This window comes from Microtus pennsylvanicus, chromosome 9 (assembly GCF_037038515.1).
Source record: "Microtus pennsylvanicus isolate mMicPen1 chromosome 9, mMicPen1.hap1, whole genome shotgun sequence".
Taxonomy (NCBI): Eukaryota; Metazoa; Chordata; class Mammalia; order Rodentia; family Cricetidae; genus Microtus; species Microtus pennsylvanicus.
This window is the reverse complement of record NC_134587.1, coordinates 71549195-71564319: the sequence shown is the minus strand read 5'-3', so window position 1 is coordinate 71564319 and position 15125 is coordinate 71549195. Positions and strand designations below refer to the sequence as shown.

General features: G+C 40.0%; 1 protein-coding gene across 8 annotated transcripts in view; it reads left to right on the top strand.

Annotated features, from left to right (window-relative positions):
* Positions 1-15125, top strand: part of Unc5d (unc-5 netrin receptor D) — a 517885-nt gene that overhangs the window by 292289 nt on the left and 210471 nt on the right. For all 8 annotated transcript variants that reach the window (XM_075986467.1, XM_075986466.1, XM_075986465.1 and 5 more), the window contains exon 2: positions 1521-1739. In XM_075986467.1, coding sequence (XP_075842582.1) covers positions 1521-1739 — 219 coding nt within the window. The remainder of the gene's footprint in view (positions 1-1520; positions 1740-15125) is intronic.

The window sequence follows — 15125 nt, the reverse complement described above, 5'->3', positions numbered from 1 at the left end:
ATGCTTGTTCCCTTTTTGAATACTTGTTTTATTATTTTTATTAATTCTAATTACTGACGTAGAAATTAGCCCCTCTTTTTTTAATTGCATTGCCAAGCTTTTAGTACCCTAAACTCTTTGTTTAAGGCTGCCCCCTTTAAGATGACATATTTAGCAGAAAACAGTCATGTTTAGGAGAATCAAACTATTATTAACTTTGACTTATCTCAGTGACACACTTTGTTTATATGTTACCATGGCAAGGAGTAATTTTCATAACTCACAGCCTTTTGTTTAGATCCTTACATAAAAGAATTCTTGAAGTACAGGCCTTTCTTTACATTTTTAAATGTGTGTGCATATTTGATAAGTTATATATGATCTTAAAGCAGAATACTAGTTATGTTTACCTCTAATAATGCTTCCTGATTTTGGTTTTGACTTCAGTGTGAATAATGATATGTAGCAGTGTTCAAAACTGATGACATGGGGAAAGACAGGCTAGACTGTGAGGGGCTCATCCGTCACTCAGTGCTCTCCTAGGCATTGGATCTGATGAGAGAAACAGTTCTAAAGACCCTGCTGGCGTCCAGCCTCTTCCAGCGAAGACTTGCCCTTGGTGTTGAAACGGTTGCCTTTTTGTTCTTCTGTTAGACTGCCCTTTGAAAGCCAGGAGATCATCTCTTCCTGCCATCTTCTCTTGAATGGCGCCCACACCTAACCTTAGTCTTGTGCTTGCCTGAGACATCAGTCCATGCTAAATGTAGCAATGAGACATAAAGGCGGTCTATACTGTGGCTTTTCCTCTCCCAGGACCTGCATGAGCACTCTCTATAGTTAGTGAGGAGCCTTATCTATTTGCTCTCCGAGTAGATGGCATTATCACTGTTTATCACAGATGGTATTATCACAGTAAGTTTGATGACTTGTTTCTTCTGTCAGCCTTGTTAGTATAATACATACTCCTTGGACAGAGTATTATGGGGGGGGCAGAGAGTGAGTAGAAATGAGTTCCCCTTTTCTAAACGTGCTAAGTTGGTAAGTTACCAAAAAGTAATATACAAATCGGCAGTTTCATAAGTAAACCAAGCAGGGAATTGGAACTTTGAGAAATTAGGAAGTTCCACTCTCATTCACATATGCAGGAAAACCACGTATCCACTCAGCATTTCTTCCCAAGGTTTAATGCATTTGCCATCCTCATTGACTATGAAGTAGCCATTTAGCAGAATAAGTTAGAGTTTTGGCCCCACAGTTGCTCTTCTCAGTTCTTTCCTCAGACACTCAGATTATAATTGAATCTGGGGGTTCTCACATTCATCCTTTCCATTTGTTCAGCAATATGTAGGTGCATCCCCCCTGGAGGTTCCATTTATGCGAGGCCAGCTTTTATTGGATGACCCCTTGAGCAGATCATACAATCATGCTATATTGACAGTGTTTCAGCTCAGTTTTTTTAAACTGGTATGGAGTCATCACTACGATCTCACTTGTGAGCCCTTGCTGCAGGCTGTGTACTGATGTCCTCTTCAATTTTCCAGGAGCCGACAACAGTGAAGTTCTTCCCGATTCCATCCCATCTGCCCCAGGAACACTGCCGCATTTCATAGAGGAGCCTGAGGATGCCTACATCATCAAGAGCTACCCTATTGCGCTCCGATGCAAAGCAAGGCCGGCCATGCAGATATTCTTCAAGTGCAATGGCGAGTGGGTCCATCAGAATGAGCACGTGTCAGAGGAAAGCCTGGATGAGAGCTCAGGTAAGAGGCACAACAGACAGAAGGAAGGCCCCCGAGAGACCCCTCAGACCCTTGCCCGTGACTTAAGTTGGGGGAGGGGGAGGTGGCACTCAAGCCACAAGCCATCCCCTTATGTGAAGCTAACGTTGCATCATTTTAGACCCATAAGACAAATGATCTCATCTTTCGGCCACCTGACAGCCCCCTTTGTTGTTTATTCCAGTATAGTTCAGAGCCATTTTTCAGGCTCTGTAATAACTTCAAACATTCTATGAAGTTAATATTCCCATTAGAAATAAAAGCAGACAGTTGCTGTTTCCATTTTGCAAATTCTAAATAATTTTGGGACAAATATTAAATCTTTCATCAAAGCCATTTTAAGCAGCATAATTTCAATCACTTTTATCTTTCCTCCTGAATGTTACTTTAATGTCTTTATTCTCCACAGCTGGTGGTTTCTGATTTTTTTTCCTCTGAAGTTGTTTTGATTGTTCAATAGTGATATATCCAGAACTAGAGTGTCTCGTTCAAGTGGGATTTCAATAGGAACAGGGTTTAGAATCGTCTTTATTAGTATGGCTAAATGTTGCTGATAAATGATGAGAATATGAACACACTCAGCTAAGGTTTGCAGAGTACTCAAGCTATGGAGGCCTTATCTAGATGGGATTATTTCTGTATTTACAATCATTTATTGGGGTACAAAAGATTATCGACTTCTAACAGGAAATTTTAGGCTCAAAGATATCTTAAACATACTTGAAGTGTTTGTGCTAGGTCTCAATGTAATATTTTTGATGAAAATATTCAAATATTTTTAAAAGTTTAGATTTACTTTTGTTTTATTTGAATGTTTTGCTTACAAATATGTAGGCATATCATATGCATGCCCATTCCCCTAGTAGGTCAGAAAAAGGCATCCGATCCTCTGAAACTGGAGTTCAGGATTGTTTTGAATGTTGTGATGAGACCCAAACCACGGTCATCTGCAAGAGTAATAAATAATCACCACTGAGTCATTACTCCAGCACACTGTTAGAGATTTCTTTTGCCTGGTCTTGAGACTCTTTTCCATCTATTGGATGGCCTTGTTCAGGCTCTGTATAAGAGCTTTTGCCTTTTCTTATTTTATCCTATTTTTTTTTTGTTGGAAGAGACATTGCTGACCCAAACAGGCATCCCAGATGATGGACTCTGTAGAGGTGTGAAGTTTCTTTATGTTGTAAAGGTCATTGTCATTATCCAGTGAACACAAGCTTCATGTGTGCACAGTATGAAATTTAGTTTAAAATGTAATGCTGCTAGTATAAGAGAATGGCATTCATCAAGAATGCAACCAATGATGGAGAAGTGGTCGTGATTGTGCTACATTGCGGAAGTGCTGTGGCTAGAACAGGCTTTCCAGGACTAATCCTGCAGAAAGGTTGGCAGTGGCCAGGAGAAGCAAAAGTGAGGAATTTTGGATATATGGATAACATGGGTTAGGCAAGGCAATTCAGATGCTCGGGTAGGAACTGGATGCCCAGTATAACAAACACAGTAGTAGCTATGAGTTTAGGACTCTTTAATAACATAGAACTTGAGGACTGATTGGATAAATAAATGGTGACAGATTAATATCAATTAACCTTTTGCTAGGAGGGTGGTATAATTAATCCAAATTACATTGACAGGGAGACTTGTCCATCCCGAGATGGTTGTTGGGACGAGCACAATTTGAAGAGCTATTGTGTTGCAGTAAAGAGATAGAGGTCTGAGTGTCATCATAGTGCAGAGGGACATGAGTACATTAGACAATTATCAATGAAGAATGAAGGTATAGAGATGGAGGAGTTGCCAAGGCAAAAGGCTGTGTGAATAAGAAAGCATCTAGGAGCTTGTCATCTGAAGCCAGAGGAAGGGAGTGCCCTATCTGACAGAGAATTGACTGGAGTATACAGAGTTCAAAAGGAAAAGAGGAGTATGCTCAAAATGATCTTCAGCTAATATTGTATCAATACCTGTCAAAGGACAAAAATGAAAACATGCATACACACACACACACACACACACACACGAATGAATGAGGAACTGAAGGAGGAAGGGTAATTATCCTCATGCAATTAACCTAATTAACTTGGGACAGAGGGATTAAAAATACAAAATTCGGGCTAATAGAGAAGTACCAGAAGCACATTCCTATTCTTTTGGGATTCAGTGAAAGGAGAAGGAAGAACCTGCCTGTCTTGGATGCATATTTCTCAAGAGCCTATCCCCATTTAGCGGGCTTTGGGTAAATACTGCACGCCAGTTTAATGGTGTGCCCTTTTGTAGTTTCACAACATTCTGTTTTGTTATTATTCACCCCTTCCTATGTTACCAGCATGGCTAGTCACTCCTCTCATTCTTTTGTTAAGCCCACAAAAGTCAGATACTTCAAAGTTACCTTGTAGAGCAAAAATTCATAAATGACAAAACTAGGAGAGATTATACATACTAGTTGTCTTAAAATGCCAATGGAAAAGAATTTAAATCTTAACAGTTGCTTATTTGAAAGAAATTTAATAAGCACAATCTTTTTTTTGTCCAAGTCATGTTGGTTGAATCAACAGGAAATAATTATCTCTCTTTAAATATTTTTCGCATGTTGTTAATGAAAATTGCCATTTTCCACACCCTGAGATTATGTTGCCTCAGCTCTGTATTAATACTAGGATGGTGTGAAGAGCAGCAAGAAACTTGTAGATATTTATCCCAAATCAATGCGTGAGTACAATTAAGCTTAGAAACAAAATAGCCATAGGTATTGAAAAGCAGAAGATGCACTATCTCCACAGGGGTCTCCACAAGAAGGAGATGCTGCCACTGGATTATCCTTACAGACTTAATGGCTTTTGATGAGATCTGTAAAATAATCCCTTACAATTCAGCAAGACTGAATGATATTGAAAGGACAAGAACAAGAGACACCATTTGACCAGAGACACAACAGAAATGGTCCATGTTCTGTTAAATCCATGTAGGAAGTCACTCTTGACCCATTTTTGAACATGTCACTCAGTTCCTAACTACTAGAATTGATACACTTTTGTTTGACATATGGGCCTTATTTATTCAGCAATATGATTGGAATGCATAGGACCTGATAGTACTGCAAGTCACCCAATCTTTTGTGATTCTGAATTGGAAGCAATAAGTCCTTTCGGTTGTTAAAAGCTGCAAACTGCCTTTGGTCTTTCTGGTAATTTGGACCCGTCATCAACTGTTCAAATAAGAAGAAAAAGGATTGTGTGTTTTTACGCAATTTAGCTCAGAAAACCCTGAGCTAGAGTTCTTTCCTGGAAAAAATACCATTTGTTTGACATGAGTTACTGTGTTTTTCCAGACATGGCTATACCTCTCTGTAATGTACACTCTTGGTTCTCTGCATGAGCCCAGGGATCCTCTCTCATTTGTTCTGCCTCATTTCATCTGGAAATATGGGACTCCTCTTCCTTGTGTTTTGCTTCTGTTAACATCTGGAAGCTTCAAAAAGGAGTAATCCCAACCCAGGAATCACGCCTTGTGAAATGGGAGGTAGATTCAAATAATATAGGAATTAAGGGTCTTAGTATATCCGGTGCACATGTGCCGCACAAAACTACAAACCCCAAAGCAAATAAGCAACATACATCGTCTTCAACATGATGTTGTTTGCAGGAAATGTCTGTTATCAATAAGTTAAATCATTTCTTTATTGATCAGTAAAAACAGGGACGTTTTTGTTATCATCTAATTTTTTTTAAATAATGTTTTGTGCTTCTTACTTCTTTAGCCTTAGTGGCATTGAACTTGACTGTGTGGATTGCTTTGTATTCTAGTGTGTCTGGAAAAAAATCTCAACTTGGCAAACTTTTTTTTTTTAAAGAATATCATTTCAGGCATTCCTCTCTATGTTATTCCTTTTTGCACAACTGGAGCCTTTCTCTTGGGATAAAAGGTTAGTGGATTGCATTGAGAAAAGGCTGAGGAGTAGAAATAAAAGTGTATTAAATCTTTGAGTTCGAATCTCAGAACTTCACCGCCCTGGTGATGAGGATTTAAATATAGTATCTTCCAGGAAAATCATCAATGTGCAGTTGCCTCCAATGAGTCACAAATCACCAAGACACCTTAGGGAAACATAAGTATTAGCCCACAGAACAGAGAACTAATCAATCTCCGGAGTGTTTTGCTGACATCTGTGGGTTTCGAGCTCACTTTTATAGAAACGCCCTTACTCACCACTCTGTACTTCATCTTGTTCATCATTGCCTCTCAGAGAAGACTGACACATTCTTAAAAGGTTTGTAGACAATCATTATTAATTCCATCCATAGCATGTAGCAGACTCTGAAGGACTTTTCTCCAGGGTCTAGTTTAATCTTTCCTACAAAAGCAAAGTTTGGACACCATTTCCCTCCAATCTATCTTTGACAGGACTAAAAGCAGGCCCTTACTTCCTGACACTGGCCAAAAACTACTTAGGACAGGGTCTCTCTGTGTAGCCTAGCCTGGCCTAAGCTTGCTCAGTGGCCTTTGATCATCTTGACCTTGTAATATCTCATCTCTACCTTCTTTTAGAAGCTAAAATCTTGAACAATGATTTTTGGATAATTTTTCAGTCTTTTCTGTTTACATAACATTAAGTTTATTTTTTTTGAAAAAAAAAATGAAGTTTGAATTATAAAGATCTCCAACAAAATGAAACACAAACAGTAAAGATATCTTTATGGTCAAGAATGTGGGTGTGGCTCTTAGGTGACACCTAGATGTGTTTGGAATATAGTTCTCCACTAACAAAGATCTCCATTAGATGGCAAGTCTCACAGGTCTCATGGCTACTCTTCATGTTTCTCTTCATGTAAAATAGAGTAATAAATACATTTCCCATCACTTCTTTGAAAGTTAAAGAACATAATATTATATGACTTGTCCTTAGCCTAGTATTTGGAATACAGCAGCATTATATTAAAATGATGAAATGTGGTATTTTAAAACATTTTTTTAAATGTAGCAAGTCTCTGATGATTCAAAAATCTACTGTCACCCTTTGACAAATCAAAAAAGATTAATTTATTAATTATTTGACTTCATTGGATAATAGTTTACTCTTTGCATATTGACATGACTAACACATATCAAATAACATGTGTTCTGAACTTAGGCTACAAAGAGGGGATTTACATGGATGTAGGAAGAGAAAATCATTGGCTAGGACATTGGAATCATGATCGTATTTGTCAGAATGTAATATGGCATAGAAGTAAGTCATGGATGAGAGGGAGTCCTTTAAGTGACCCCACCTAGTCCATTTCTGTCTCTGAAAGTTTCTCCTTTTTGCTATTATCCAACAACACTATCAAGTTAATTTGCTTGCCTGTGCCAGACATCTCTGAGCTGATTGATTCTAATCTCTAGTTGTAGAAGAAACGAGAGCCTGGGTATATTCTTCGTTTCTGTACTTAAGTCTGAATTTGGGGTACTTCAGCAGAACAATGTGAAGTGCTTATTATCTTGGGGACACTAAAGAAAAAATACTGCACATACACATTAAAAGGATGGAGGTGTGTGTGTGTGTCTGTCTGTCTGTGTGTCTGTGTGTGTCTGTGTGTGTGTGTCTGTGTGTGTGTCTGTGTGTGCGTGTCTGTGTGTGTGTCTGTGTGTGTATGTGTGTGTCTGTGTGTGTCTGTGTGTCTGTGTGTGTCTGTGTGTGTGTCTGTGTGTGTCTGTGTGTGCGTGTCTGTGTGTGTGTCTGTGTGTGTGTCTGTGTGTGTTTATGTGTGTGTCTGTGTGTGTGTCTGTGTGTGTCTGTGTGTGTATGTGTGTGTGTGTCTATGTGTTTGTATGTGTGTGTGTATGTGTGTATGTCTGTGTGTGTCTGTGTATGTGTGTGTGTTTGTGTGTGTGTGTGCGTGTGTGTGTGAGAGAATATATTTTAATCTTGTTGCTAGGAGGAGAAGGCAAAAGACATTTAGCCCTAATTAATCACCTGCCGGTAAAATGAAATATGGTTCTACCTTTTAATTATCTATATTTAATTTACTATTTTTAAGTAGCAAACTCTCCTGAAGACAGCTAAGTCTACCCAAGATATGGAATTATATCTTCATGACATCCCCCCCCCCCAGAGATTTGTAATTTTAAATACACGGAGGTACCATGTGTTCTTAGTGAGCAGTGGAGCCCTGCCATACAAACTAAGCTTCACAATGAGCATGTTTGGAGCTTTTGAGACTAAAGGAGAATGGTACTCAGACCCTGAAGAAGCCTTTTCTTCCCCAACGTGTGATCTGGTAATATTCTGCAGTTCTGATGTCATAGGAGATGCCACACTGAATTATAGACAGGATGGCTTAAAAGTCTGATCTTCTTTCAGCTGGCAGCACATTAATGGCAGCAGTCTTTATAGGCCGCCTGCCATGATACTCTCAGCACCTGTGACAAGGACAGACTTGGATGAGGCATTCCATAGGTTTGTTTTTCAAGTCAATATCTGTCACTGGCTCTATAGCATCTTTGATTAATTTCTTATAATATGCTGCTTAAAACAAAATTATTTTTAAAGCCTTGTTATAATAGAAAATAATGTAATAGTAAAATGGCAAACGTAATGGGTGTAGCACCATTGTAATAACTAAAACTGGCAATAAGTGATTATTCAAAATATGGGGAGATATTCTATGGCTCATGAACATTTTGAGTCTCCAAACTTGGACCCATACGAGAAAAAAAAAGAGAGTGTTGCCTTATGTAAGTGATGAAGGCAATTCTTCCAGGAGAGTGGATGATTTACTGACTGCTCAGAATATGGAGGAAGAAAATGAGGCCACTGCAGAGCAAAAATTGTCTGTCTGAAGAACTAAGTTCCCTAAGGGCTTGAGGATCAGAAGAGAAAGCTCATGGACGCCAGAGGCTAGTGCCTTTAGTGAAGAACTGGTTCCTCTCCTCTCTCTAAGAGCTGAGCCTTATTACTCATGAAATTGTTTTGTTATGATCCTTTGGATTTTTTTCTACAAAAAGCAAAATAATCATTCACCTGGTTAGTCATTCCATATACTTGTGAAATATCACCATCTGGAAAAGAAAGCATACAGTATGTGGAATGCGGCTAAAAAGACCCAAGAAAACAGGTCCAGAGTTTCCCATAGGGAGAAAAGTTGCCACTCAAATCAAGATTACTAGGCAATTGCTAGATGCATGTGGTTTGGAAAACTGGAAACATATTAAAGGACAGAGAAGGATTCTGTCTTCCTTCTGGGAGGTGCTTAGTCTGTATTATAAGTTTAGCATCCTAACCCAGAAAGCATCAAGTGAGAGAGGGTAAGCTGCGAGGGTGGTGAGCCCATAGGAACTGTTTCGCATCCCTCTCCCAGCACCCATCACCAGGTGCATCCAAGCCCTGGCTGCAACAATAACCACGGCAGGATGCTAGTGATGAGCTTTGTGCAAGTGTGATAATGAGCTGTAGATAAAAGGCAGGAGGACAGCTGTTAGTAGGCACCAGGCTGTCGTTGGCATGGCTCTGAATGTTAAATACTACTCCGAGTGCTTTATGTTCTCCTCACCAAGTTTGGGTCTTACAGTATGGCTGTGTGGCCGGCTCGTTTATTGAAATTTTGCCAAATATAAATCATTGTGATTCTTTCCTCTTCACCGTTTTCCCCCTCCCTCTTCACTTGTACATTTCTCTGCCTTGAATTCTGAAACATCTACCTTCAATTAGTTTGAAATTCTCTAACTTTGCGTCTCGCAGAAGGATTAAACCTGTTAAAAGTAACTAGTGTTTTCCTACCTGATAAATAAGGGGATTAGAGCAGTAACTGCTGTCAGCATTTTTCTCATTTAAACAAATAAAGCTGACAGATGATGAAGTTCTGTGCTGCTCTGTTATGTTTAGAACATGCAGAGTGATTATTCATTTGCTACCAGCATTAGTCTATCTGCAACTAAGCCATCCCAGAGCTTGGAAAGCTTATTAGCATATCAGTACCATAGTTATATGTTTACATTCTGTGAGCCTCTCCTCCGTAGCAAAGGCTGATGGGCATAATTTGCACAATAACTTTAAAGTATTGGGCTTTTTCCATACTTAAGAGTTATGCAAGTTATTAGGTACAGTGCTAGACTTCTTTATGGGATGCCATCTTTTATTAGCGTAGAACTTTTGTACTACTGTAACGTTTCCTACAATCTCGTGAGCTGCCATCTCTGGGGATAAAATAAAGTAGATAGCTGGGTCTGCTTGCAACACAGGTGGGTGAACTTCAGTGGAGATGGTAGGAACAGTTCCCTTAAATAGAGACGCTTTGCTGAGACATTTCTCAAGTGTGGATGCAGCTTCACATACATGTATATTGATATATGCATGTAAATGTGCACATATGTGTGTGTATATCATAAAAGAACTGAAGATTTGATAATGAATGTTCTACTTTTTGAGAAAGAGGCCCTATTAAAGGACCATTATTTTGTTATTGTGGGGAAAACACCATAGATATAAAGAAATCATGATTTTTTTTTAATATTATCTTAGAAGGAATGGTCTGGTCAACCAAAAACCTCATGTTAGAAGGAGGCCTCATCAAGACAAATCCTATACATTTGTATGTATGTGGGGTGTGGGATATATGTGTGTGTGTGTGTGTGTGTGTGTGTGTGTGTGTGTGTGTGTCATTTGTGACCTGCCACCTTGATGATGCTGATTGGGAGACTACACTGTGTTCAGCAGCAGTTGACTTGAGTTTGCTTTGTTTCTGGCCCCTGAAAGAGCATCCAAAGTGGAGCAGTGGCTGAACCGTGCTGATGTTGAATTCACAACTTTAGGCATTTCCTCTCAATATTGGATGGAAGATGGCAGAGAATGAAAGAAATAACAGAGCAACATAAGTCTGCTCTCCGTGGTGATGAGGACTGCATTTTTCTTTGTTCTCCCCAAAGAACCGTGTAAATGTCTCTGTATGTAATGGTCACACAGGGTTCAGGCCTTGCTGATCCTATGGGTACCGCTCTGGTGATTGTGCCTGTGTTTGCAAACCAATGCAGGCTTTATGCCCATCCTTGATACAGCGCCTGTGCTCCAGGCCTGTGTTCCCAGTCCTAACCCCAGGACTGTGTGACACCTAGAGATGAGATAGGTAACCCTTGTGTCACCAGGACCCACTGTCATTACTCAAATTAGTCAATCCTAGGTTCCACCACTCTGCCTTTTCAGTTCCTTTTCATTGGAAGTAGGAAAGCTCTTGTCCAGTTTCCCTTCTGCCTTCTGTTTGCCCTGGTGCTTGCTTCTCTCTGTCGCTGAGTGTGGCATGCTGGGCCCGTTTCTTGCTAGCTGTGTACATTTCTTCCTTCATGACAGGCATTTCCATGTCTGCATGTCTAACCACCTTGATTAAAAGAGATTTGGGGTATCCTTGGTTGGGGGGCTAGCAAACAGGTGGTCTGGATGTCTGCTCTCCATGTTCTCAGACTTGCAGATGTGACCCTTCTGAGCCATTCTGAGGTGGATTAGAGAGACTCACAAGATGGAGAACGGGAGAATGGAAGAGAGGCTTGACCACATGTTTACATTTCAAGCTTATTATATGTTGCTTTAAAATGTTAGCTATATTTTTGTACAAAATAATGGGGCTTCGTGACATTGTTTTGTAGGCACATAGTGTCATTTGACCCTATCCACTCACCTCCACCCCCATCACCCTTCTTCCATTTATTCATCTCACCTGATATAGTCCCGCCCCTACTTTGCTATTTGTCTTTGTTGTGTTTGGCAGTTTGTTTAATATGATGATCTCTGGTTCCATCCATTCTCTTATAAATAAATAACATAATTTTGTTCTTAATGGCTAGGTAATATCCTATTGTGAATATATAGCACATGTTATTTATCTATTCATCTGTTGGCGGCTCCCTGAGCTAATTTCATGACAGCTATTATGAGTAGTGCCACAGTGAACACGAGGTATAGCTGTCTCCGTTGCATGCTGAGTTTAATTCCTTCAGGTATATACCCAGGACGGTATTAGCTGGTTCATATATCAGTTCCGTGTTTTTCAAAACCTGCATACCGATTTCCATATTAGCTGCACAAACTTACATTCCCACAAGCAGTGAGGGGCCTGTTTCATGAAGTATGATGTATTCTGTATCAATAAGTGTCCCGGAAGCAGGGCCATAGCACACTAACACTGCTCCATCTCTCATCTGTGCCATTGGTATGATCCTTTCTTCTCTACTTAATGTTCAAAACAGGTTATCCATTTGTGTGACATGAAGAACAAGATGTAAGCAAGCCCCCTTCTTTAACCTTACTCCTCTCAACTCTTCCACTTCCTGTAACAGTCGGTGTGCCCACTCCTTGCCAATTTCTAAGGAAGCAGTTGGGGTTTTTTGTTTGTTTGTTTGCTTGTTTGTTTTGTTTTTCAATATGCTTTATTTTTCATTACTGTTCTCTCTTTTCCACTTTGCTAAGCAATGTTTCCATTTCCATGCCCTGGCCCTACTATGTTTTCTTTTTTTCACTTCTGGAATGAGACTTGGACTTGTCACATAGTAGGCAAATGCTGTCACTTGAACTATACCCTGAACCCTTTACCAATGTACAAGGATGCTGAAAATGCAACAGTAACATCACCTCTAGTTAATGGTTCTCTGCTCTGGAGAAATCCACAGATTTTAGGACACAGTATTTAAAAAGAAAAATTCAATGTTCATAGGAGCTTTCCACAAGAAGAAAATGTGGATTGTCAGTAGACAAGGAGATGAGTGCTGTATCGTTCCTCCTCCAACCTTAGGAAGCTGACCTGAAATAATACATAATGCTTTATGTGTCCATAACTGTCTCTCATTGCATATTAATAGTAATATGCAATTGATTGTGTGGAGAATGTTTTTTCCCATGAAACTAATTCACCTCCGTTCTTATTTAAACTTTGCCATGAGCAGCGGCAGAACTGTGGTCTACTTCTTCCATCCATAGTCTTTTTAGCATTTTAATTATTTCAGGGCGGATGGTTGGTTGGTTGTTTTTGGGTTTCCTTTTTTTGCTACTTTCTCTCCTTGTATTATTGAAAATAGATTTTTCTCCCATACAGTACACCCTGATCACAGTTTCCCTTCCTCTACTCCTCCCAGTTCCCTCCACCGCCCTTCTTCCCCAAATCTACTTCGTCTCTATTTCCCTTCAGAAAACAGAAGACCTTCAAGAGATAACACTCAATCATAACAAAACAGAATGCAGTAAGATAAGGCAAATTCATCTGCTGCCTGGATTCCTTTTTAATTTAAAGTCAAATTAGGCATTTAATTTTTCTTCAATTTTTTTACGTGTTTGTCTTGTATCTATAATTAAGAACAAGAAATTCAGTACAGGGACAGGCATTTCATTGTGAAAAGCCACAGTGTTAGTTTGTAAGGCCAAAGCAGGGATAACCACCAGCTCCTCCATCTATAAGCCATGAATGTAGACAGATGACTGTCTCTCTAAGTCTTTTGGGGGGTGGTTGTCTACATCTCTGGGATAGAAGAGCATCTTCCATACTTTGGTGATTTGCAGATTAAGTCCTCCTATAATGAAGCCCAGTGTCAGCCAAGTGTCTGTGGACAGAAGGGCATATGACCTCAAAAGATAGCCCCATGTTCATCATTAGTTAACTGATGTTAACTAAGTTGGCTAGAAGGAATATCCCCTTTCATCCCTGACACTCCATGAAGATTGGATAAGCCTCCCAAAGAGTAGTCCTTGGTCAGAAGCATGAAGATACTTTAACTCCCAAGTTAGAAGTACCAAGTGTATTTTTACTGACTAGAAGGAAAATGAAAATCCATAAAAATCTCATTGAAAGATTAAAAGTCTGGCTTACCTCACTCAGGATAGTGTTTTCTATTTCCATCCATTTGTATGCAAAATTCAAGAAGTCCTTGTTTTTTACTGCTGAGTAATACTCTAATATGTATATATTCCATACTTTCTTCATCCATTCTTCCGTTGAAGGGCATCTAGGTTGTTTCCAGGTTCTGGCTATTACAAAAAATGCTGCTATGAACATAGTTGAGCATATACTTTTGTTGGATGATAGGGCCTCTCTTGGGTATATTCCCAAGAGTGGTATTGCTGGGTCCAGGGGTAGGTTGATCCCGAATTTCCTGAAAAACCACCACACTGCTTTCCAGAGTGGTTGCACAAGTTTGCATTCCTACCAGCAATGGGTGAGTGTACCCCTTTCTCCACAACCTCTCCAGCAAAGGCTATCATTGGTGTTTTTTATTTTAGCCATTCTGACAGGTGTAAGATGGTATCTTAAAGTTGTCTTGATTTGCATTTCCCTGATCGCTAAGGAAGTTGAGCGTGACCTTAAGTGTCTTTTGGCCGTTTGAACTTCTTGTGTTAGCTCAGTGCCCCATTTTATAATTGGGTTTATTAGCCTTTTACGGTCTAGTTTCTTGAGTTCTTTATATATTTTGGAAATCAGACCTTTGTCAATTGCGGGGTTGGTGAAGATCTTCTCCCAGTAAGTGGGTTGCCTTTTTGTCTTAGTGACAGTGTCATGACAGGAACATGGGATGTACTCACTCATATTTGGTTTCTAGCCATAAATAAAGGTCATTGAGCTTATAATTCATGTTCCTAGAGAAGCTAAATAAGAAGGTGAATCCAAAGACAAACATATAGTCATCCTCCTGAATATTAACCTTCATCAGGCAATGAAATGAGACAGAGACAGAGACCCACATTGGAGCACCGGACAGAAATCTCAAGGTCCAAATCAGGAGCAGAAGGAGAGGGAGCATGAGCAAGGAACTCAGGACCACAAGGGGTACACCCACACACTGAGACAATGGGGATGTTCTATCGGGAACTCACCAAGGCCAGCTGGCCTGGGTCTGAAAAAGCTTGGGATAAAACCGGACTCTCTGAACATAGCGGACAATGAGGACTACTGAGAACTCAAGAACAATGGCAGTGGGTTTTGATCCTACTGCACGTACTGACTTTGGGGGAGCTTAGGCAGTTTGGATGCTCACCTTACTAGACCTGAATAGAGGTGGGTGGTCCTTGGGCTTCTCACAGGTCAGGGAACCCTGATTGCTCTTCGAGCTGATGAGGGAGAGGGACTTGATCGGGGTAGGGGGAGGGAAATGGGAGGCGGTGGTGGGGAGGAGGCAGAAATCCTTAAATAAAGAAAGAAATTAAAAAAAAAAGAAAGATTAAAAGTCTTCAGCTTTATCCCAGCTCACAGGTGTATCTTTTTTGTTGTTTCAACACCTTCCCCAAGTCTACTAATACTACTACTCTGAGAATTTTCCTTGGTTCCTATCAACTTGTCTGTTTCTGATATGTCCTTTCCATTTGTCTTGAGCCCCATTGGCTCTGTTGTCCTCAACCTTTAATAGCACTGTTTGGGCCATTTC